The sequence below is a fragment of the Gymnodraco acuticeps genome, unplaced genomic scaffold, assembly GCF_902827175.1.
Source record: "Gymnodraco acuticeps unplaced genomic scaffold, fGymAcu1.1, whole genome shotgun sequence".
Classification (NCBI taxonomy): domain Eukaryota; kingdom Metazoa; phylum Chordata; class Actinopteri; order Perciformes; family Bathydraconidae; genus Gymnodraco; species Gymnodraco acuticeps.
Genome location: NW_022989745.1, coordinates 36,537 through 62,669, shown reverse-complemented (window position 1 = coordinate 62,669; position 26,133 = coordinate 36,537). Strand labels below are relative to the sequence as shown.

Genomic DNA, 26,133 nt, shown 5'->3' with positions numbered 1-26,133 from the left:
ATTGAAATGTAATTGGCTGCCGGTGTGGTGGAAATAATAACCAGCGGGGCCGAAAACTGGATGGAAATGAGAATTCAAACGTATGGAAAGACAGCCAAACGGCAAATGAATGCCACCGAGGGAGGTATGAAAAAATTAAATTGAATATCACCAACTCATTAATGCTGTTGAATTCAAAGTGGCGTCACGCTGAGCAGAAGCATACATCCCGTGTACCTGTTGGATTAAATCCAGAGCCGTTTCTCCCCTGAGAGACTCCTTCTTCTACCTCATTAGAAAGAGGTGTGTCAGCATACTCTGTTATGTCCATTTTTGACCTGGTTAGAGGTCAGAAAGGCCAACAACAACTTGTATCAACTTTTTAGATATTCCTTTAGCCTTTTAGGGTGGGGGGGTTTCCCTCTCCTGTAGTGTGTAATAAAGGTAATCTGCAAAGGCTAAAACCCCCCCTGGCCTGAAACGTCTCCATTGGACTCCTTTGTTTACTTCTGGAACATAGTGACATCACTTTGTAACACTCCTGCTTCTATTGGCTAGCGCTCCAACACATTGTACGTGATAAGCTAAGGGGAGGGTCATCTCTAAACGGTTGACCAATCACAACAGAGCCGGCCAGCTAACCAATCAGAGCAGACTGGGCTCTGGTTTCAGACAGAGGGTGAAAAGAGGTGCTGCAGCACAGACAGTATGAGAAGAATAAAGAGCTTTTTGAACATTAAAGCATGAAGACATGTAGAGACACTACATACTGATATACACCTGGACATCAGCAGGAGAGAACTCTTTAAAGTAGAGACACTACATACTGATATACACCTGAACATCAGCAGGAGAGGACTCTTTAAAGTAGAGACACTACATACTGATATACACCTGAACATCAGCAGGAGAGGACTCTTTAAAGTAGAGACACTACATACTGATATACACCTGAACATCAGCAGGAGAGGACTCTTTAAAGTAGATACACTACATACTGATATACACCTGAACATCAGCAGGAGAGGACTCTTTAAAGTAGAGACACTACATACTGATATACACCTGAACATCAGCAGGAGAGGACTCTTTAAAGTAGAGACACTACATACTGATATACACCTGAACATCAGCAGGAGAGGACTCTTTAAAGTAGAGACACTACATACTGATATACTCCTGAACATCAGCAGGAGAGGACTCTTTAAAGTAGAGACACTACATACTGATATACACCTGAACATCAGCAGGAGAGGACTCTTTAAAGTAGAGACACTACATACTGATATACACCTGAACATCAGCAGGAGAGGACTCTTTAAAGTAGAGACACTACATACTGATATACACCTGAACATCAGCAGGAGAGGACTCTTTAAAGTAGAGACACTACATACTGATATACACCTGAACATCAGCAGGAGAGGACTCTTTAAAGTAGAGACACTACGTACTGATATACACCTGAACATCAGCAGGAGAGGACTCTTTAAAGTAGAGACACTACATACTGATATACACCTGAACATCAGCAGGAGATGACTCTTTAAAGTAGAGACACTACATACTGATATACACCTGAACATCTGCAGGAGAGGACTCTTTAAAGTAGAGACACTACATACTGATATACACCTGAACATCAGCAGGAGAGGACTCTTTAAAGTAGAGACACTACATACTGATATACACCTGAACATCAGCAGGAGAGGACTCTTTAAAGTAGAGACACTACATACTGATATACACCTGAAGATCAGCAGGAGAGGACTCTTTAAAGTAGAGACACTACATACTGATATACACCTGAACATCAGCAGGAGAGGACTCTTTAAAGTAGAGACATTACATACTGATATACACCTGAACATCATCAGGAGAGGACTCTTTAAAGTAGAGACACTACATACTGATATACACCTGAACATCAGCAGGAGAGGACTCTTTAAAGTAGAGACACTACATACTGATATACACCTGAACATCAGCAGGAGAGGACTCTTTAAAGTAGAGACATTACATACTGATATACACCTGAACATCATCAGGAGAGGACTCTTTAAAGTAGAGACACTACATACTGATATACACCTGAACATCAGCAGGAGAGGACTCTTTAAAGTAGAGACACTACATACTGATATACTCCTGAACATCAGCAGGAGAGGACTCTTTAAAGTAGAGACACTACATACTGATATACACCTGAACATCAGCAGGAGAGGACTCTTTAAAATAGAGACACTACATACTGATATACACCTGAACATCAGCAGGAGAGGACTCTTTAAAGTAGAGACACTACATACTGATATACACCTGAACATCAGCAGGAGAGGACTCTTTAAAGTAGAGACACTACATACTGATATACACCTGAACATCAGCAGGAGAGGACTCTTTAAAGTAGAGACACTACGTACTGATATACACCTGAACATCAGCAGGAGAGGACTCTTTAAAGTAGAGACACTACATACTGATATGAACCTGAACATGAGCAGGAGAGGACTCTTTTAAAGTAGAGAACACTACATACTGATATACACCTGAACATCAGCAGGAGAGGACTCTTAAAGTAGAGACACTACATACTGATATACACCTGAAGATCAGCAGGAGAGGACTCTTTAAAGTAGAGACACTACATACTGATATACACCTGAACATCAGCAGGAGAGGACTCTTTAAAGTAGAGACACTACATACTGATTGATATACACCTGAACATCAGCAGGAGAGGACTCTTTAAAGTAGAGGACATTACATACTGATATACACCTGAACATCAGCAGGAGAGGACTCTTTAAAGTAGAGACACTACATACTGATATACACCTGAACATCAGCAGGAGAGGACTCTTTAAAGTAGAGACACTACATACTGATATACACCTGAACATCAGCAGGAGAGGACTCTTTAAAGTAGAGACACTACATACTGATATACACCTGAACATCAGCAGGAGAGGACTCTTTAAAGTAGAGACACTACATACTGATATACACCTGAACATCAGCAGGAGAGGACTCTTTAAAGTAGAGACGCTACATACTGATATACACCTGAACATCAGCAGGAGAGGACTCTTTAAGTAGAGACACTACATACTGATATACACCTGAACATCAGCAGGAGAGGACTCTTTAAAGTAGAGACACTACATACTGATATACACCTGAACATCAGCAGGAGAGGACTCTTTAAAGTAGAGACACTACATACTGATATACACCTGAACATCAGCAGGAGAGGACTCTTTAAAGTAGAGACACTACATACTGATATACACCTGAACATCAGCAGGAGAGGACTCTTTAAAGTAGAGACACTACATACTGATATGAACCTGAACATCAGCAGGAGAGGACTCTTTAAAGTAGAGACACTACATACTGATATACACCTGAACATCAGCAGGAGAGGACTCTTTAAAGTAGAGACACTACATACTGATATGAACCTGAACATCAGCAGGAGAGGACTCTTTAAAGTAGAGAAACTACATACTGATATACACCTGAACATCAGCAGGAGAGGACTCTTTAAAGTAGAGACACTACATACTGATATACACCTGAACATCAGCAGGAGAGGACTCTTTAAAGTAGAGTCACTACATACTGATACACACCTGAACATCAGGCAGGAGAGGACTCTTTAAAGTAGAGACACTACATACTGATATACACCTGAACATCAGCAGGAGAGAACTCTTTAAAGTAGAGACACTACATACTGATATACACCTGAACATCAGCAGGAGAGGACTCTTTAAAGTAGAGACACTACACACTGATATACACCTGAACATCAGCAGGAGAGGACTATTTAAAGTAGAGACACTAAATACGGATATACACCTGAACATCAGCAGGAGAGGACTCTTTAAAGTAGAGACACTAAATACGGATATACACCTGAACATCAGCAGGAGAGAACTCTTTAAAGTAGAGACACTACATACTGATATACACCTGAACATCAGCAGGAGAGGACTCTTTAAAGTAGAGACACTAAATACGGATATACACCTGAACATCAGCAGGAGAGAACTCTTTAAAGTAGAGACACTACATACTGATATACACCTGAACATCAGCAGAGTAGCCCCTTTAATGGTTGTTGAGACCCCTATCTCATGTCTCTTTAGACAGAACCCCACTTCTGCCTCATAAGGCCAACATGACGATTCTTACTTTGTAATTTAAACTGTCAAAAGAAATCGATCAGCCATACATCCCTCCTTTACATCTGGCCGATAGTGTATTCATACGCTAGGAAACCTCCGTGATATCGAGTCTTTTCGACGGCTCTCAAGCCAGAACACGTAATGGTAGTAGTTAGTGTTCTCGCTGCAATGTGCAATCTGAAGGACATGTTGTCAAGGCGAGAGAATGGCAACACTTTAATGAGTTAAGTTTTATGTAACTCACAGGGTTGAGGGGGAAGCAGCAGCTCAGTAATGAAGCCACTGGAGAGAGAGAGAGAGGAGGATGAGAATAAAAAACGTGGAAAGCTTCAGCCAAATGATCATTAGCGTGTGTCAATCCAGGGGTGGAAGAAGTACTCTATGATCTTGTACTTGAGTACGAGTAGCAATTCTACTGTGTAGAAATACTCAGTTAACCCTTAGATGCATAAGTGGGTATTTTTGGACCCGGTGAGGTGGTTTTCTTGAAGTATTTTTGTAATTACATTTTTTATCATTTCATATTCCAGCTATTCCTCAAAAAACATGTTTTGGATATTTCATTCCATTTCATTTGTATTCGTCCCCGCTCATGGTACGCATACCCAAATGTACAATAATTGCCAACAAAACATGTCTCTATAAACACACCATTGAGCGAAAAGGAGCAGGGAGAAGAATACAATCTTATATGACCTGCCCCTTTCTAAAAAAAACAAAATAAATACAAATAGATGGTCTGCCCTTCATAATAAAAAAATATTTTCACAGCCACACATAACAGTACACCCTCATCTGAGTCCTACATAATGGATATCATGCCATTCACATTTTTAATTTACATTTGAAGAAATTGTAGTTTTTGTATTTCTACCCCAAGTGGGTCAAAAATGACCCGCATGCATTTCTATGGAGTCCTATGGGAACACTTTTTTTTTCAAAATGTAAAAAAAAATTCTAAAATTCTAAATAGTGAAAGATTAAATATAAAATATTTCGAGTGTGAACCAAAATAAGTGATTTTTCTTAACCAAAATGACAAAAATGGCATGAAAACACATATTATTCTAATACGGGTCCTTTTTGACCCACTTATGGCGAGGGTCCAGTCACTCGGGTTAATGTCCTGGCGACAAAATCATACTTAGGTAAAACAGGATAAGCGTCAAAATGTAATTGAAGTTCCAAAAGTAAAAGCACTGGTTATACCGAATTAGATTACTTTGTGTTATATTATTTAGATGCCTTAGACCTTTTACACTCTTCCTCTTCCTCTCGAATCCTGACCTGCTTCCTCTGCCTCCCTCGTCTTCCTCTCCTCCCCCTCTATACATGCTGACGGAGGGAGAAGAGGAGGAGTAAAAAGGAAGAGCTGATTGCCTCATTAATGGAGAAAGGGAAACTGGTTTTGTTAGAATGAGGAGGAGGAGGGAAATCGTATTCAATGTATTCAATGGGATTGTCAGGGGAGAAGGGGGTGAGGAGGGGGAGTGAAATGAGAGGAGGGGAGGCTAACCTTGACACACATCCTCAGTTTCTCTGGATGTGTTTTAGTGGAGCAGAATGAAAGTAATTTGACTTTACAGTAGTTAAACAAACAGCCCCAAGCTGATTGGATGTCAGCGTGTCGCCATCATCTGTTGCCAGGTAGATTTCTGTGCCAAGAGCTAACCATTGGTCTCTTCTTCCCTGCTCTCTCCTCATGCTCTCCTCTGATTGGACAGCTACTTCCTGCTCTCTCCTTGTGCTCTCCTCTGGTTGGACGGCTGCTTCCTGCTCTCTCTTCATGCTCTCCTCTTATTGGACGGCTGCTTCCCGTTCTCTCGTCATGCTCTCCCCTGATTGGACGGCTGCTTCCTGCTCTCTGTTCATGCTCTTCTCTTATTGGACGTCTGCTTCCCGTTCTCTCTTCATGCTCTCCTCTTATTGGACGGCTGCTTCCTGCTCTCTCTTCATGCTCTCCCCTGATTGGACGGCTGCTTCCTGCTCTCTGTTCATGCTCTCCTCTTATTGGACGGCTGCTTCCTGCTCTCTCTTCATGCTCTCCTCTGATTGGACGGCTGCTTCCTGCTCTCTCTTCATGCTCTCCTCTTATTGGACGGCTGCTTCCCGTTCTCTCGTCATGCTCTCCCCTGATTGGACGGCTGCTTCCCGCTCTCTGTTCACGCTCTCCCCTGATTGGACGGCTGCTTCCCGCTCTCTCTGCTCTCCTGTTATTGGACGTCTGCTTCCCGTTCTCTCTTCATGCTCTCCTCTGATTGGGCTGCTTCCTGCTTTTTTAAATAACAGGTAAGCAAATGTCAGGTCATCTCTGTCCGTTTTTAACTTTATTATATTTTATATCATTAAAACACTAGAAAAAGTTAGGCGTCTCCTCCAAGTTAGGGGTCCACGGGGTTCCTATTAGCCAAAACCTAATGATGCTCAGTGTAATCAGGTCTGTTGGGGCCTCATTTTATGCACATTACAATAATGCATTTCATTTATATTAACGTGGTGAGTCATCATCCTCATCACCGGGGATCTGTGTGTTATTTGAAGGCAGTGTGATCTGGGAACAGCAGGAAATGACATGGTGTGTCTATTTTCAAACACTGCTGCTTTTTAATTGCTCGGCATTATGCTGCTGCTATCCTTAGACCTACCAGTACTTTTTAAAATGAATGTATGTATCTGGTATAGGTATTGTCTTCACTTGTGTGTTTTGGGTTATATGCATTGAATCAACACAACACGTATGCATATAGTTCTGCTTCTATTCCTTAACTCTCCTTATCATTTTCCTATTACCAAAAATAAAGGTTTTATTCTTTAGAAAAAGGTGAATTTAGTCACGGCTGACATTGTGATGGCATCCAGTTGACCTGTGTGTATATGAGCCACTGCTTGTTAGGAGTAATTGCAAACATCTGAGATTGTTATATCATATTTTATTTAAACATTGAGTCTCATGTTTAATTTACAAAACATACCTGGTGTCGAGTAGAGAAGGCCTTGATGAGACTGAAGAGCCTCTGGCAACAAAAAGCATGCTTCTTCCTCTGAATCGTGTCCACTCCTGTACGCTGCCCTTCCTTCTTAATTTACTGCAAATATCAATAACAAGACCTGCTTTGAAAACCGCCGGCTGACCGACCAAACCTTGATCATTTCAAATCCAATATTTCTCCACTGATCTGGAAACACTGGTGGGACAGCTGAGCGGTCTGCGATGCTTAATTCATGGGATGAAATCAATGTTCAGGCACATATTTATTCACGTGATGTCATTAGCCTCGGTGAGGAATACCTCTCCGCCTTCATGGTAAACAAGAAGCGGCGTTTAAATCGATGTGTCAGTGCGGCGGGGGCTCTCACCTCCTTACTGTTGGGGAATGCCATCAAATGACTGATCGGTGTGCACACACAGGGCACACTTGAAGGTATGTGTGTGGTTCATATGAGGTCAGGAAAGTAAAAGAGTTATTGACTGTGTGTGTGAGCGTCAACACTGTCTTTTGTATTTATTTATCCCAGGGGAAATTGGGTGACATTTACACTATTTAGGAATAAACTAAAATAGTAATATTGATAAAAACACAATAAGTTAAAATGTCCATAAAACATTTCCATAAAATAAAAACTACAATATATAATAATATTTATAGAAATATAAGAAGTATAATTGTTCACTAAAAGGGTAATTATAATACAACAATATTATTTATGTACACATAAGAAGTTAAAGTAAAAATATGCAGCAAAAAAGAAAGATAAAATATAATACAAATATTTATAAAAACATATGAAATTGAAAAAAAAGTTAATATAAAGATAATAAGTTAAAGTAAACATGTACAATAAGAAGATAAAACAAAATATAATACAAATATGTTGTTAAACATAAGAAGTGTGCACATTGATATATAACAACAATAAATATGTAACAATGTTTACATTCGATGTAAAAGTATTAATAAGATATTGATGCAAACCAGAAAATAATCCAATGATAATCCTGAAAGGAGTCGCAGTTGAATTACTGCACAGGTGCTAAAGCCACAGTTCGAGTGCAGATGAATAATGAAAAGATGTTCCTCTCTGTAACGGGATGTAAATGGAACAGCTCTCAGTTGTTGTGGCTGATTTAAAGTGAGATGGACATCAATCTTGTCGGAGATGCAGATGTCTCGCTGACTGACAGATCCCTCTGCTGCTCCTCTCTCCGTCCAGATGTTGCTTTTTGTTGAGGATAGTTTGGGATTGTCTCAACACAATTTTGAAGACAACGTTTCTTTTGAAAAGACCTTATGCTTATAACAAGGACATAGACAGAAGATAGAACACACTATAGACATTGTTCCATCATCACACAACAGCCCTTGTTAATATATATTTGCACATTTCTCCACGATGCCTCATTGTTATGTCTGAGGGGAAAAGTGTTTGAGACACGTTGTCATGTTAGCAAGTCATCAGGTCCAGGCTTGGTGCAGATCTTCTACAAGTAATTGGCTAAAGCTTTGTTGTTTATTGATATCAGACAATACTACTACAGATTATTCAATTATTAATTAAAGATGTTGTTTTGTTATTTCATTCATTTGTACTGTATCATGTCTGTATCATTTTTTGTTTCATTTGTATTTTCTTTGGTTTTACACGCTCGAAAAAATAAAATAAATTAAACTAAGTGTGAAAAATACACTGTTCATTGTAGCTACTGTATTTGATTGGAGACTCTTTTAGTCAATAGAAAATAAGAGCAATATAGGGCTGCATGATTTGGGCAAAAAAAAGGGATTGCGAATAATTTTATTGCAATTGCGATATGAAATCATTTTTGCATCATATTCTCAATATCTTTGAGAAAAATCATTAAATGATAATGGTTGCATCTTTAAAAAGATTCTTTACCGAAAGAGATGTTTTGCAAATCTTCCAGAATACAATTTAGTATGAGTAATACTTTGTAGGTCGGGATATCATGGCTCCAAAATACTTCATTCAAAATGCTATTAAACACACATTTAGCCTTTCTTTTCTTTTTTGTTATATATGTTTTTCAGTTAGAAAATAAACAGACATTGCTCCAGATAACAGAAAAAACAACAAAACATGTAACAACAAACAACTAAACAAAACATAACGGGGGGGGGGGGGGTGTGATGCAAGGATGACTTCCTAAGACAGCTGATTGTGACACACACAGCACATTACACAGGAGAGGCCATATTGACAGGGTCAGATAGGAGAGCTGCGGACAGTGAACCGTAATCCTCCTGTCTCCCCTCAAAACACATTTAGCCTTTAACCGATTTTCTGCTTCCTAATAATTTGAGTTATTGCGACGCCTTGGAACCTAGCAAGTTTTCCTTTAGTGTCAAAAGTTGTCGCGTGATTTGTAAGAGATCATTTACCGACGTTGAAATGTTGATACAGAAACAATATACGATGCCGCTCTACTGTAGTATTCATGAAATACCATCTGTTAATTATTTGTAGTTGACGAGTGATTGGAAGCTAACCTGACATCGAGAACACTGCCGTCACATTTCTGGCTGGAGGTGTGAGGAAATGTGTTACCCCTAAAGGTCAACAAACAACCTGTCAACATTAATAATAATTGACGGGTTTACTGTACATAGTTTACCGGAATCTGCTCGGGATATTCCTTTAGATTTATCAATCAATCAATCATCAATTATTTAGATTTATCAAAGGAAACTCGGAGGGAACGTTTCCCATCACTGACATTAAGTCTGACACATGTATCGCTTGTTACATCACTGCGCAAAGTTTTGGCTTTTTCTGGAACTTCTCTGGAAACTTCGGCCGGCTGCTCCCTACAGTATCAGTCGTCAACGTTCGGCATGTCATTGTTGGAGAGCTGAAGGACAGAGAGGAAAGCAGCTGTCTCTTTCAGAATAACAGATTCCCAGATGCCGAGGTGCGTTTGTTTTAACTCCTGCTGGACCAGAAACATCCTCATGCACAAACTTCATCTGTGAATAATATGTGAGTATATACTTCTGTACTCTTCAGCACTGTCAGAGGATAACAACGATTCCTCCTGCTGCAGACCGCTGTAACGTTTTTCACTGACTGATCAACAACGCATATTTTCCGAAGCTAAAGTAGACGTGATATATCTTCAGCGTTGTTAACACGGGACGTTGTATTTCTACGTCCATGATGCGGTCACGCAGAGCTACGTTAATGCGGATTAGGCTTGGTGTAATCTAAACTGGAAAAACGATAGACGCGTCCTGAAGATTATCGATGACATTCAGTCAAAAGAAGATCTGATCAACGCTCCTCGAAGTCAATGAAACTCTTGAATCAGTTCTGTTCCTCTTCGACGTTGGTTTGATTTCCCTTCTGATTGTTGTATTGTGGAACAGTGCTTTCCTTTGAGCTCAGTTTTGGTCTCCACCAGGTCTACATTTCTGTCTTCTTATCTGCTAGTTTTTAACTGCGTCGTCAATCATTTCCCACTTCATCCACAGCGCAAATACCAGCAGCTGCTTTCGGCTTAGAGTGGATATGTATTTCAGGAGTTTAATTTGCCTGCTGAAAGATCTCAGATGTTTGTCTCCATCAGTGCCTCAGTGTGGTGGGAGTTGTTGTTTTGCAGGTGGCATTTATTTCTTTGTTCAGCAGGAGAGGGTTCGCTGCTCAGGTTAACGGCCCTCGTTTCCCTGCAGTCCTTTGTTCCAGAGCCACTCTCATGGTGGATGTAAATGCTTTGCTTTGTGCTTGAAAAGACACTTGATAACCAGTTGATAAACAATTGTTTGGTTCCTTTTTTTTTAATTAAATGTAATTATTCATTTCCAGGGAAACCACAATAGATTAAATAAAGGAGTTGAATAGCAAGCTCCCCTTTTATGTTTGATTGTAAATCGAATATTCTGGAGTTTTAACATTTTACTTCAAGCATGTGTTGATTGATACAAAACATATATTTAAAATATTGTTGCAGCTATATACATAGGACACATGTTTCTACTAGAAAACATTAGCACGCATCACATGAATCCATACCCATCCATCCATCCATCTTCTCCCGTTTATCCGTGGTCGGGTCGCGGGGGCAGCAGTTCCAGCAGAGAGCCCCAAACTTTCTTTTCCCTGGCGACATCAACCAGCTCTGACTGGGGGATCCCAAGGCGCTCCCAGGCCAGCGAAGAGATATAATCCCTCCACCTGGTCCTAGGTCTACCCCTTGGTCTCTTCCCAGCTGGACGTGCCTGGAACACCTCCCTAGGGAGGCGCCCAGGTGGCATCCTAACTAGGTGCCCGAACCACCTCAACTGGCTCCTTTCGACGCGAAGGAGGAGCGGCTTCAACTCCGAGTCCCTCCCTGATGACCGAACTTCTCACCTTATCCCTAAGGGAGACACCAGCCACCCTGCGGAGAAAACCCATCTCGGCCGCTTGTATCCGCGAGAATGAATCCATACCAGTCGATGTAAACACACTTTTTCTGCTTCATTTAATGTCTCTTTACTTCATTGTTCATGCACAGGGAACTCACCTTGCAACACAAGAACAAACGATGCATCAATATTTAAAATCGATCCAGAAGCTACACAAACAAATCCTCCCTTATCCAAATATCTGGACCAAACTCCCAGAATCCTGCAGGTCCGCTGCAACTCTCGTTGTTTTTAAACCCAGGCTGAAGCCTTTTCTTTTTGCCGCTGCTGTTAATTGAAATATTCATATTTCACACTGCACTGTTTCAATAACCATATATTTCCATATGTTGCTGTTGCCTGTCAGATGTGTAAAACAATGGCTACAAATAGAAAGATGTTTCAAACGGAAAATACAAGATGTTTCCTGAACTCGTCTCTTGCTGATTTATTTTATGATAACCGAGGCAGAGAACTACAGTGATGGTTCTTGATGTGGAAATGTCAGGGGTTATTACTTAAGGGCCCGGTTCTGAGCCACATAATGATGTTAATAACCGGGAAGCACAATGATAAATGTCTAACACAAAGTGCTGTTATGGTTTTTATACTGGAATACAAATCCACAGCTGTGTGTTCAGACTGAGGCGCTGTGTTCAGAAAGTGGACTTTAACACACAGTATGACTAAGGATATACGCGTCTTTCTTTCTGTCTCTTGCATGTTATTCCTGAACCCTCCCGTATGTTTGCGCTTTAAATTGTCTCAGAGGTTGATAGCTTACCTTTGGAGATGTAACTTAAGGGGTCAAACACAGGAAGGTGTGGTTTTCTGTGCATCCTCGTGGTTTCAAGATCAATGAGACTCAGTGAATGTCACCCAGGATGCTCTTTGGATCCATTTCGGAGACATTAAAGAGCCCCCAGGCGGCCATATTGCCCCCCGCGCTGCTTATAGATGTTTCCTCTGGATACCCCACAGGGAAATCACCCTTCAAACAGTCAGCCGCTCATCTCCTGTGGAATATACATGCATCTCAAAGTAATGAAGAGGTGCATATGCGCAGTGGCATTTCCAGCAGCAGACCTTCAGTACAAAGTGAAAGCCTCTCCCTGGTGTCGGGCCTTTTGATGGAGACGGATGGAGTCATTGTGGCTTTAATAAGATAAAAGTGGAGTGTGTTGACATTTCTGTCGTGGAGAGTTCTCAGAAGTACGTAATGAAAGGGAGACTCGGGTGATGCAGAATGCAAAACGTGTGCATTTTTATCCACCTGGTTTGAAAACTGACAAAGAAAATACAGATGTGAAGAGTAGCAGATAATAACCCTTAGCATAAGAACAACATACAGGTGTATTTTCATTTGTTTTGATGATTGGTTCTATATATCACGCTTTAACAGACAGTATGGGGACAACACATACTGTATGGACAGATGTTTCTTGCAGTAGCAGCTCCATTTGCAACATACACAAGGACAAATATTAAAGACAAGGAAACAGACGAAAGACAATATGTTTAAGACCCTTAAACATTCGATCTGGGATTTAACTTTGTATTTAATTTAGGATGGACTGGTGCACAGAAGAGTGTTTTAATCTAAATTTATTTCATCGTAGATCTCTAATTCGTTGATGGTCAGACATGTTGTTGTTGGCCACTCAATGATTTGACCTTGACTTATAGAGTTCCTCAAAGGGTTGACCTACACTCTTCAAGCGTTGTTGAATCAATTCATTGTTTTTTATTATGTAACATAATTTATTGTCATTATTTAAGGTAATTATAGTTTTTAATGCTTTTATTTTGAAAAGGTCGCTTTAGGGGGATTTGGGCAGCGGTTGATTTACCTATTTAATTAAGAGAGGGGGCAACCATCGACCCTTTTTGGTGCCCAACGAAGAAAGGAATGTTCTTACCAGGGAAAGCCACAGGGCAAGTACAGAGATATCAACTAGTGTTCTTTGTACTGTTGGAAGTTTCAAGTTGACACAAGATGCACAACATATTTTATTGCCTGGAATCCCTGCGTTAGATTCGCTTTCTGGTGCTCCATGATGACTTCTGTCTAATCAAGGGTTGTTGAGACATTTTGATCCCTTGAAATGATTTGATATTAAGTACATTTTATTCTGTGTTTCAGGTCTGGTGAAGCTCGGCATCCACTGTGTGACGTGTCAGAAAGTCGCTGTAAAGATTGTCAACAGAGAAAAGCTCAGCGAGTCCGTGCTTATGAAGGTAAGTGTGATTTGGTGTGTGTGTGTATGTGTGTGTGTGTGTGTGTTGTGTATGTGTGTGTGTGTGATGTACCTAAACCTGAGGTCTTTTATAGCTAAATTATTGGCTGCATGTATTAAATTGTTTTCTGATTTGAAAGTCACATTTAAAAAAGTGTTTTTAGCATTTTAGCAGTTCCTGTCTCCTGGTGTGGAAGTCAATGGTTTCCCGAATGTGTTTTCTGGTTGTTATCCGGAAGTAAGGTTTGTGGTTAACGCAAGTTGAAGAGATTTTTATTCTACGACATAAAATATGTCAATAAATACACCACTGGTGAATTTTAGCGGTGGTGACGTGAAGTCATGTGACCTTGCTGTAGTTCCTTTATAGCGTTACAAGAAATACGTCAGCACTGCTTCACTCTATAGACGAGTTTCAGTTTACAGTTTCCATGTGGCTGTCAGTGCTTCACCCACATGCTGCACACAGAGCAGATGTGTGTGTGTGTGTGTGTGTGCGTGTGTGTGTGTGTGTGTGTGTCCCAGGCAGGTGTGTGTGTCCTGCTCTTTGTTCTTATTACTGTCACCAGGTCTCTGCCCACCTGCACATTAACACACAGCTGGATGCAGCTTAATGAGGCCGACTGAGTCACAGTGCTGAACGCCAGCTCCCTGTGAGGCTGAACGGCACTGTGTGTGTGTGTTGTGTGTGGTGTGTGTGTGTTGGTGTGTGTGTGTGTGTGTTGTGTGTGTGTGTGTGTGTGTGTGTGTGTGTGTGTGTGTGGTGTTTGTGTGTGTGTGTGTGTGTGTGTGTGTGTGTGTGTGTGTGTGTGTGTGTGTGTGTGTGTGTGTGTGTGTTGTGTGTGTGTGTGTGTGTGTGTGTGGTGTGTGTGTGTGTGTGTGTGTGTGTGTGTGTGTGTGTGTGTGTGTGTGTGTGTGTGTGTGTGTGTGTGGCCTAGCCTTACTATACTTGTGGGGACCTAAATCTGTTTACACAGTCACGTGTGGGGACTCGCCTCCCTTATGGGGACAAATTGGAGGTCCCCATAAGGGGAGTCATTAATTTTAGGGTGAAGACTTGGTTAGGATAAGTCTCCAGGAAATGCATGTAAGTCAATGTAATGTCCCCTGAAGTGATGTATACATGGTGTGTGTGTGTGTGTGTGTGTGTGTGTGTGTGTGTGTGTGTGTGTGTGTGTGTGTGTGTGTGTGTGTGTGAGATACTTTGTATGTCCTTTGTTCAGCAGAGGTGTTTCTCCTTTTAAAAAAGTTGGCAATTGAAAGAAAAATATGTTTTCACGTCACGTTCCTCCCCGTCTGATACCCATCCTGTTGAGTTTTAATTAGTTGTGGACGTTGGGATGGAGGCAGCAGATGCCCCTGTTTGCCTCTCAGCTGAATTTTATATATTTTATATTTCCTGCTCTCTTTTGTCTCGGAGCTCGTGTTTTCCTCCGTCTGCTGACTTTATTTAGTCTGTCCTCTGTTTTGGGGGGGTTTCCCTGCAGCTTTCCTCTAATCTTCCTCGCCTCTTCGTCTTATTTTAGGAGATGCTAAAGCCCTGTTGTCATGGCAATAGGCTGCGAATGGCTTGCTCATTTTTCACACAATGAAGTGTAACCAGCATTTTAACATTCATTCATCTCCGAAAAATCATTAGGAAACCTCTGCGAATAGAGTTTACTTGCTTTTACTATTTAATGGTATGTTTTTTGAATTACTGAGAAGCAGCACAACTGAACTATAAGACACGAGGACATCTGTGCAATACATCTGAAATAACTATAAAAGCTGTATAGCATAAACATGCCACAAACATAGGGTCAACTCTACAACATATGTATTATATATTTTTAATTTAATGAAGCTGCGTAGAAGGAAAACACAATTCAAATATGATCTAAGATGGAAAGTGGTTAAAAATGAATATACAGCAAAAAACATTTCCATGATATCTGAATTTAAAGAAGCTGTATGTATTTGGTGACCCTGATTTATTCCTTCTTATTTTATCCTGAAACTTCATTTTTTCCCGTGGTCTCTTAATCTATATTCAAAGCTCTTTATATTCAGATGAAACCTAAACATGCATGATTTGTTTCAACACGATGGTCACAGTTTCTAGAAACCTCACTTCGTTTGACATATCGTGCTGCAGGTTTACTTTCTTCTGTTTTCTCCCAAACTTCGAGCAGCGGATTCTTTTGAGTTTCTTTTTTACATATGAATGAGTCCTCTGTTCACCAAACAAGACACATTTACATTTCCCTTGTTCAGTGTTACACATGGAGCCTTTTAGAGGAAACATGGGGATCATTTCCATATAAATACATGTCTTTATCCTCCAGTGATGCACTTTGTGTCTGATACTTGAAGGCTTTCACACTCGACTGCTGCGTCTAGTACCTCACTAAGTGATGTTGTTCTGTTCCTGGTGCTTTGAGATAGGCTTTGTAGAGCTAAAGGATATACTATACACATCAGAAGACATGCTTTACAAGTATTTCTGAATTTAAAAAAGGTGCAACATAGATTAAAAATGTAATTAAAATATAAAAAAATGCTTTAAAAATATATTAACAATATATCTATCTTTAAAAATAAAGCTATTTCAAAGAAGATGTGAATAAATACTTGTTCATTTTATAGAAATAGTATTTAATTGAAAAAGAAGCTGCAACCAACAATAAGCTTTAAACTATTTGTAATACATCTACATTTAAAATAGCCTATGGAAAGAAAATATACAATAACAATATTAAATTATATCTGAATTAGCAATATCATCAAACATTTTTTTAAATGCTTTAAAATAAGTCAAATATTCCTGAATATAGAAAGTTGTAAAGATAACATTTGCTTTTAAACTATATATGATATATATTTTATTATAAGATACTGTATACAACACTATCAACAAGCTGTATAGATAGAAGGAAAATACTAGTAAAATATTTAAAGTATGCACATTATAGCTCAATTAAAACACGATAAAACATGTTCATTATACAGAATCAAAAAATAAATATGAAACCAATTGTAAAAAATGACATCATGATTATAATACTTGAAAACAGAGAAGCCCTTTAACAAATGTACCATCAGATATTTTGAAATGTTCTATATATATGTACAGTATATCTGAATGTGAAACAGACCTGTGCGTCTGGAAGGGCCATTATCTACTCTCACATGTGTTAACATCCTTAACCTATATCTGCCTTTGTCATGTGCATATTTCCCGAACATATGCAGTGTGTGTGTGTGTGTGTGTGTGTGTGTGTGTGTGTGTGTGTGTGTGTGTGTGTGTGTGTGTGTGTGTGTGTGTGTGTGTGTGTGTGGTGTGTGTGTGTGTGTGTGTGTGTGTGTGTGTGTGTGTGTGTGTGTGTGTGTGTGTGTGTGTGTGTGTGTTGTGTGTGTGTGTGTGTGTGTGTGTGTGTGTGTGTCCTGTTGAGATGAGCAGTCTGACATTTGCAGCACTTCTTCAGAGATCACACCGTCACCCCGCCTGCTCCCACATGTCAGAGCTGGCATTTACAGCACGGAGGCTCATTAGAGGAAGCACGGGGGGGTTAGCCGCTAATGCTAGGGTTAGCGGCTAGCGTTAGCTTCTAACGGCTAACAGATAGAGCTGCAGCTCATTCAAATATGATTGTGGAAAGTAACTAAGTACATTTACTCAAGTACTGTACTTATTTACACATGTTAGATACCTGGTATATTTATTCTTTTTGCCCCACTGTATATATATATATTAGGGCTGTCAGTCGATTAAAATAGTTAATCGCGATTAATCGCAAATTAATCGCACATTTTTTATCTGTTCTAAATGTACCTTAGAGGAATATTTTTCAAGTTTTTAATACTCTTATCAACATATGAGTGGACAAATATGCTTTATGCTCATGTTTATTATCATTTGAACAATGACAAATATTCTCATGAATATTAAACACAACAATCTGGAACCTCTCTCATACAATAATACAATACAAATGGTGTGTGTGTGTGTGTGTGTGTGTGTGTGTGTGTGTGTGTGTGTGTGTGTGGTGTGTGTGTGTGTGTGTGTGTGTGTGTGTGTGTGTGGTGTGTGTGTGTGTGTGTGTGGTGTGTGTGTGTGTGTGTGTGTGTGTGTGTGTGTGTGTGTGTGTGTGTGTGTGTGTGTGATCGTTGGAGCTATGTGCAACTCAAGGCATATGCTCGAACGGGAGCTGCCTGGACGCTGCAATCATGTTGCGCACTATCCGTGCTGAGTGTGCTGACTTTTCGTACAATGTCCCACTGTCTGGCTTCCTGCATAAAGTCAAGTGCTCGGCGCAGTTGTGGCGAAATGTCGCTCCTCTGTTTTCATTTAAACAGCTCCTTATATCCGTTAGCGCAGCTAGCTAGCACCAGATGCTAACAACAACAATGCACGTAAGGTCTCTCTCTCGCTCGCTCGGGCCACACATACACACACCCTCCCGGTCCTCCCAACAGCCAGTCGGTGCCTGCCGGTGAGCGTGGAAGTGTGGTCTGCCACAAGCGGGCGGCAGGAGCGGGGCTGTCAGCATCAGCTTGTAGATGGTATTTTAAACTCGATGCGCTCTGAAACTACGGGGCGGCCGAGGAAAAAAAATACACATGCGTTAATCGCATTAAAATAATTAGTGGCGTTATTTTTTTTTTGCGTTAACTTGACAGCCCTAATATATATATATATATATATATACAGGGTTGGGTTGTAACGGAATACATGTAACGGCGTTACGTAATCAGAATACAAAAATCAAGTAACTGTATTCAGCTCACGTTACATTTGAAAAACGAGTAATCTGATTACAGTTACTTTCGTAAACCTGAAGTGAATACATTTTGGATTACTTATTGGAATTATTGGTGGAAAGATTTCCTCACAACATGTAATATTCATTACTAAAGGTATACAGCCGAATCATCACAGCCCACAAAACCTATTACCGCCGCAGATGGAACAAAAAAGCGTTTGAAAAAAAATTGCGGGTCCGCTCAGTGAAACAATAACAGCGAAACATGGAGGAACACAAGTCTGCGTTTAAATCGCGTGTGTGTGGTTAAAACACATCAGCCTGCGGTCGCTCTTTCTTTAGCCTTACTAATGATTATTTCTGAAGGTAAACACAGTGAAGGCGGTGTGTGAAAGGCACTGCGTGCTCGTCTTCTCAGAGGCTGAGTTAACCCTCCCGCTGCCTCCTGGCGTTGCAGAGATTTCATGAAGTGAAGGAGGTGTTCCTTCTATAAAACAGCTGCGGGCAGCAGATACTGTGAGAGTCACGGACATGAATTCATAGATCAAGGCAGACTGGTGCACACACTCAGGGCCGCCCCTGGCCAACTTGGGGCCCCAAGCGACATTGTGAGATGAGGCCCCCCCCCCCAACCGACAGGAGTGAAACACATTTTTTTGGAAACAAAGTAGGCTACTTATATAAATATAATTCCTGTTTATTATTAGTATCAACACAGTTACTTTTGTATACAGTGAGGTAAATGGTAAATGTGCATGTACGTCTGCATTTCCTGCCAAATACTAGCCTCAAAAAGATTACAATATAATGAATGCAAATAAACTACTTCTACTAATAATAATAATCATAATCAATTCAATAATATAAATACTATATTATTTTATTATAATTTAGTTGTCAAGACAAAACATGCTTATGACATGCTCAAAAACTGATATTTCTTAAATCTGTATTCTAGTTCCCTCTGTCAGCAATGTATCAACAACTACACACACATTTATATCAGTATTTATCTGTGTTGTGGTTGATATGATGATGACTGCTAGGAGTTAAGGGGAGAGGCTGAGCGTCACCATGAAATGTGCAAATTGACATAAAAATGAATAAAAGGGGAAACAATGCTCCATGTTTTTCAGGCTGTAAACTGTAACTGTCATGTAAGCCAACTAGACAGACAGTGTATCACTCTTCCTCCTGTACATTAGCAGATAAAAGGCATCACATACTTGAATGAATGGTAAATAAAGAATGCTGGAAATAACTGCATCTCCATTAGCCTGTATGCTCTGCAGAGACTGCCTTCTTCATGTCGTGAATTGCAGCTGATGTTTTAAGATGGCAATTGGCAATTTGACTTATACAACATTCGCAAGTTGTACATTTGACTCATATAATAACCCACCTTCGAGTGATGCTCTGGTTTCTTCATGTTTTGTTTTTATCCCCTCTTCCTTGTGCCGGACTGAAACTGTCTTTTCACCGACATCTCTTCACCTGCACTAGTGGCCGTATCAAAGCCGTGATTGGTCAGATGTCAATTAATCGCAACGGTGTCGGGTTACAGACGTGCTCCCCTTCTCACCTCTCACTCTCTCTCGCTGTGCGCGGAGAACTGAGCGGAGAACTGCGCACAGCAGCTGAGGCCCTCTGGGCGGGGCCCCCTGCGCAAGGCGGGGCCCCATGCAGCCTGCGTGATTGGCCTGTAGGGAGGGGCGGCCCTGCACACACTCTCCTGTTTTGCCAATCCGGTGCTTAAACAAATATAGCTCTACACCCCTGGCCGTAATGTCCTTAAAATGAAGTCCGAGTTTGACATTTTAATTCATGTCCTGCCAACACTGGCAGGACAGAAGGCGACACGCTCGTTCTAAGCCGTGTCCCTCACTCCTCACATCCCAAGCTGCATCCCCAAAAAGTTAATTATGTTGTTACATCGTTTCAGATGTTGTGTTTCAGTTGTGCTCTTGATAAGCCATTAAAACAGTAAAAACACATTCCTTTTGCTTTTTGTGTCTCCTGTACACCAAAACATACCCATCTGTGATGGAAAAAGAAAGTAATCCAAAAGTAATCTAAAAGTAATCTGATTACGTTACTTTTTTAAGACACGTAACTGTAACTGTATTCGGATTACTTTCAGAGCCATGTAATCAGTAATCAGTAACTGATTACATTTACAAAGTAACCCTCCCAACCCTGTATATATATATATATATATATATTTCAGAGCTATAGATTAGATGAAGAGCTCAGATTGTTTAACATAATATACCTGAAACAATGGGTAGGTTGGCTGGATATTTATTAGCAGCATTTTGCTTATCATGTGTTCTTTGTGTGTGTTAATCAAATCACATCTCCAGTTTATGAAATGTAAAGATTTGCCTTTTAAATATGTAATTGTATCTTTAATATTGTTGAGTTTTCTTTGGCGTTAGTCCTTATACTTTAATAACTTTTTCCTGATCAATATTCTTCAGTGTTTGATGACTCAGTCCTCGATCCTCTCTGTTTGTATTCCTTCATAAAAGCTCTGGATATTCAGCCTGGTCTTTGGACAGCAGCCGTTTGACTGCAACAGATGGTGGTTTGATTACTGAGGGGATGCTCCAATGTATCGCCTCTCGTGCCCCTCAGCCCCGCATCGTGTTTCAATTAAACGAGGATTTAGAAGCTGCATCGCGAGTCAATTCTCATAATTCATTAAGAGGAGCGATCAGGCGAGGAGGCTGTGATTCAGGAGCTGAGTGTGAAGCTAACATCAGGCTGAAGTGGAATAACCATTTCTAACAACACAGCTTCTTGCCAGACTTTTTGCCTGTTTTTAAACTTGTTCCTCGCATGACATATACACAATAGAGGGATGCAGCGATTGTGTATTTTTCTGTTGGACCCTGAAGGCATCATCTCCCGGTTAGTGCTAGGTCGTATACCTCCTGGGTTTTAGGCTGAAGTGACGTTACCTGCCACCCAGGATAAGAGATGAGCATGAATACATAATTTCCCCACAAAAATATCATAAATATAATATTTTGAGAATTCATAACTTTGGAGGAAAGCAGGCTATTACTAATATTTAAAAAAAATGACATCTCCATCCATCCATCTTCTCCCGCTTATCCGTGGTCGGGTCGCGGGGGCAGCAGTTCCAACAGAGAGCCCCAAACGTTCCTTCCCCTGGCGACATCAACCAGCTCTGACTGGGGGATCCCAAGGCGCTCCCAGGCCAGCGAAGAGATATAATCCCTCCACCTGGTCCTAGGTCTACCCCTTGGTTTCTTCCCAGCTGGACGTGCCTGGAACACCTCCCTCGGGAGGCGCCCAGGTGGCATCCTAACTAGGTGCCCGAACCACCTCAACTGGCTCCTTTCGACACGAAGGAGGAGCGGTTCAACTCCGAGTCCCTCCCGGATGACTGAACTTCTCACCTTATCCCTAAGGGAGACGCCAGCCACCCTGCGGAGAAAACCCATCTCGACCGATTGTATCCGTGATCTCGTTCTTTCGTTCATGACAAAAAAAACGACATCTCACAAGAAGAAAAGCACAGATGGGATTTAACACTCAGAAAGCCACTGAGTGCGTTCGGATTACAGTGACACACACAGTACGAGGTTTATTTTAAAAAAGGGGGGAGATTTTTTAGGAGTGTGCTCCCTCTCACTCCTGTTCACTGTCCTCCGGTTTCCTGCAGGACTCCAGAGTCATAAAGAGCCCATGCTAAATTAAATTAAATGTGTCTACTTTTACTACCAGATGTGCTGTCAGTTGCTGCAAAAGTTGCCGACTTCTCATCCACGATTACATCACTTCCGCCGCTTAAAACCCAGGAGGTATACGATCTAGCACTAACCATCATCCCCCTGGTTCAATTGGATTCCTCCATGTGATTTTGGATTATTGCGGAAACTTAACTCCACTAGCAAACACACGTTTATGATACTTATACGTTTTGTTCAGCAGGATCATCTCCAAGTATTAACACCACTTTATGATTCTTGAAGTCAAAATCTAACATTAGGCTATAAAGGAACAGCACGGTCACATGACTTCACGTCACCACCGCTAAGCTAAAGGCGGCTAACATTAGGCTATAAAGGAACTACAGCACGGTCACATGATACACAATATGTTTTGCATATTAAGGCAAGATGCAGCATGTGTTTGATATGACAGTGTGTGTGTTTGTGTGAACTTGCAGAATGTGTTTTTGATTAGTACCATATATGGAAGTCAATATGTCTCATATTGTGTGAAGAAATCCAAGATACATGTGCAAATGTACATTTAAAACACCTTCCATAAATGCAAAAAAAACATATGAACTAATATAAGCTAATTTAACACAAACTTGCAAATATACAAACAAATTCCTATATTAAAATATATATATGTGAATGCAGTAGTAGTCTGTCTGCATTTACACAACGATTGTCAATAATAGAGACAGATCTACCACCATACCAGTTTCTCCTTTGCTGTCCAGTGAAGGTCGGTGTGTGTAGAAGACGTGTCGCAAAGTTGACTCACTGAGCAGGAAGCCGTCTATACTGCAAAGCCTGAGTCACTGTACGACACATATCTCCTTCAGAGGTCACATCGCTCCTCCAGCTGTCGCACTTCACACTTCATCGCTGCTTACGTATCCAGAATTGAGTGAAGGTTGAACAAACATGGAGAAGCTGCACCTGAGCAGCTACTTCACCTATTTTCTGTTCTTATTTAACTCACTTAAAGAGGCCCTGTCATTTTTTGTAATGGTTTTTCCTCTCCTGTAGAAATTTACAAATATGAACCTGAAAATGAACACAATAGCGCCCCATCATTACCATTATTGGGATGTGTTGTCTATTTTTTTATTTTAGCAATATGCAAAAGTGCATCATCTTCCATTACGCTTAAACATTTCAGGTCATTTTTTTTTCACAGAAATTAATGAAAATCCAGAAATATTGGCCAAGTTTAAAAATGGTTTCTTTTAAAAGTTACCTCCTAGTTTCTTTGTTTGTATGCTGTCCTCCTGCTGTACAGCCATCATCTTTTTTTAAGATCATGTTTCTACCGCACCCTTCTCTCCACACGCACACACACATATTAAAGAGCCATATGGGTCATAATGGAGCTTAATAAATGTGGCTGCTCCCACACGGAGGGCAGGGGGCTGAACGAGTGTTTTCCTGGTACATGTGTTTAATTAGCCTCCGCCGTGCTACACCGACGTGAGGGTGATGATGTCGAGGGTAATTAAATCAGATGACAGGAGGACGGGCTGATGCTCTGCACCTGAACGCATCACAGATATTAGTCACTATCACAGGTGGGAGTCTGGGTTATTAAAGCTATGATGTGGATTTAGCTGCTTCTTGCAGGGGAAACGTGTTCACATTTTAGAATACATTTATTAGGTTCAAAGATGAATAATCAATTCGTTAATTTTTTGATGTCTTTAGAATTTAGATGTATTGCCTTTCTCTGTTTTAAATCACATTACAGTGAATTTGTAGTTTTGGACTCAGATAACAAGATATTTAAATTTTAAACACATCGTCTTGGACTTTGAGGAACTACGATGGAATTTCTCTTTTACTATTTTCTGCGATTTTATAGAGCAAAAGCATAGACTTCATAGCAAAACATAGATTTGGGAGAAAACAAATACAACAGTATCTGAATAAAGAGAAAAGTACATCTGTCTTACAAAATCCTTAACAATTATCTGTCAAGTTAGAAATTATGATTTAAAAAAAAAAATTGTCCGTGTAAAAAATGCATTCAAGTCGTCTTAATTGTTTACCCTGATTGGTTTTAAAAAGTCCTAAATCCAACTTTAAGCTGCTGTAGTCCTGAAGTTACTCCTTAAAAATACCAGCTTTGTTATGAGTTTAAATAAATATGTTTTGTGGGCTAATGAAGAATATTTATATTGTCTAAAAACTCATCTGTTGTGATTGGTCAACAGCTTAGAGATGTCCCGCCCCTTAACCTATCCGTACAATGTGTTGGAGCGCTAGCCAATAGTAGAGCGAGTGTTACAAAGGAATGTCACTATGTTTCTGAAGTGAAGAAAGAAGTCAAATGGACGCGATTCAGGCAGGGAGGGAACACAGGGATTTTAGCCTTTGCAGACCATTTACATGCACTAAAAATGATAGAACACACTACAGGAGAATGCCTGATTAATTTCAATCCAAGTGGTATTAAAGAAGTCCCCAAACCCTTTTAATCTAACTGTAGAAATCTGATGCATGATAATTGTCAGATGACTGGTTGTGATTGAAATCCCGTCAGAGATGAGAATCTGAAATCAATGAGATGTTTCAGCAGAGATCAGTTTGATTACCTGTTAACGATCCTCCCTGATTCACACCCATCGATTCACTCAACTGAAACGTGTTACACTGATCCGACATCCTCAACAAACTCACGTCGATACAGAGCTCGTTGTTCGGCCTCGAGGGTCAGAATTTGAATTACAGCTGCCAACCACTTTCATCCTGATCAGAGGCCGGCTGTCAAACTGGACTAATGTTAAACCAATACATAAAATATCTATCAACAAATTAGAAAAAAACAATATAGTTCACCAACACAGATACATCTTCAATTCTCACACATACTGTAGCGGCCAAAATCATATAGAAATAAAACAGATAATTAATACAGCCGCTGAGGCACTAGTTAGCAGATCTTACGCAGGGCAATGATCCAGGTCCAGACAAGATTCTCCATTTGTGCAGTTTATTCGGATAACAAAGTACAACGAACAGGTTTCCTATATCCCTTCTCCTTAAGCCTTTCCTATGGCTTCCCTTTTCCTTAAGCCTTTCCTATGGCTTCCCTTTTGCTGGCTTGAACCACCCTGGTAAAAAACCGTTTGCCTACTAGTGCTCTGACTCCCACTTCCACCTGTCTCCAATATATACAATTACACCAGGTGCTCTAATCACCCAGTGCCCAAAACATGCCTTCAAAATAAAAGCATAGAAACTACTTTAACTTATGAGACTAACTAAGAATACATTCACAATAAACACTATAAAACAGCAAGAAAATAAATGTTAAACTATTAAATAATATAAAGAGATATATAGCTCCAACACATACTGTACATGAATTCTCAACAACTAACCTCTTTGTCTTAATTTATCTTTTATTTTATTCTAAAAAGCAGAAACTGTCACAAAACTCAATTTAAGGCGGGTCAAATACATTTCTGATTCTGTCAATTATCATGTCAAAGCTTTTACTCGAAATTTGAGATAATATTATTTTGGTGCAGTAAAACAGTCTGTTTCCCAGTGTGATGATGACTTTAACTTTAGTCTGTGTGTTTCATGTTGGCTGTAAACGCAGATAATGTCTTTAATGTTTTTGTGTAACTGATTATTTCTCCTGCGTTTCTCTGCAGGTGGAGCGGGAGATAGCCATTCTGAAACTCATAGAGCACCCCCACGTTTTAAAGCTGCACGACGTCTATGAAAATAAGAAATACCTGTAAGTACATATGTCCTTCTGCATGCACACTGTAACTCTTCATTTAAAGGTCCCCTAATATCCTCTTTTTCAACAATATATTATA

The 26,133-nt window shown here is 40.3% G+C and overlaps 1 protein-coding gene across 1 annotated transcript in view; it reads left to right on the top strand.

Annotated features, from left to right (window-relative positions):
- Positions 1 to 26,133, top strand: part of LOC117543108 (serine/threonine-protein kinase BRSK2-like) — a gene marked incomplete at both ends in the record, with an annotated part of 105,398 nt that overhangs the window by 43,655 nt on the left and 35,610 nt on the right. The window contains 2 exon segments of the mRNA XM_034211220.1: positions 13,716 to 13,810; positions 25,963 to 26,048. Of these exon segments, the coding sequence (XP_034067111.1) occupies positions 13,716 to 13,810; positions 25,963 to 26,048 (181 nt within the window).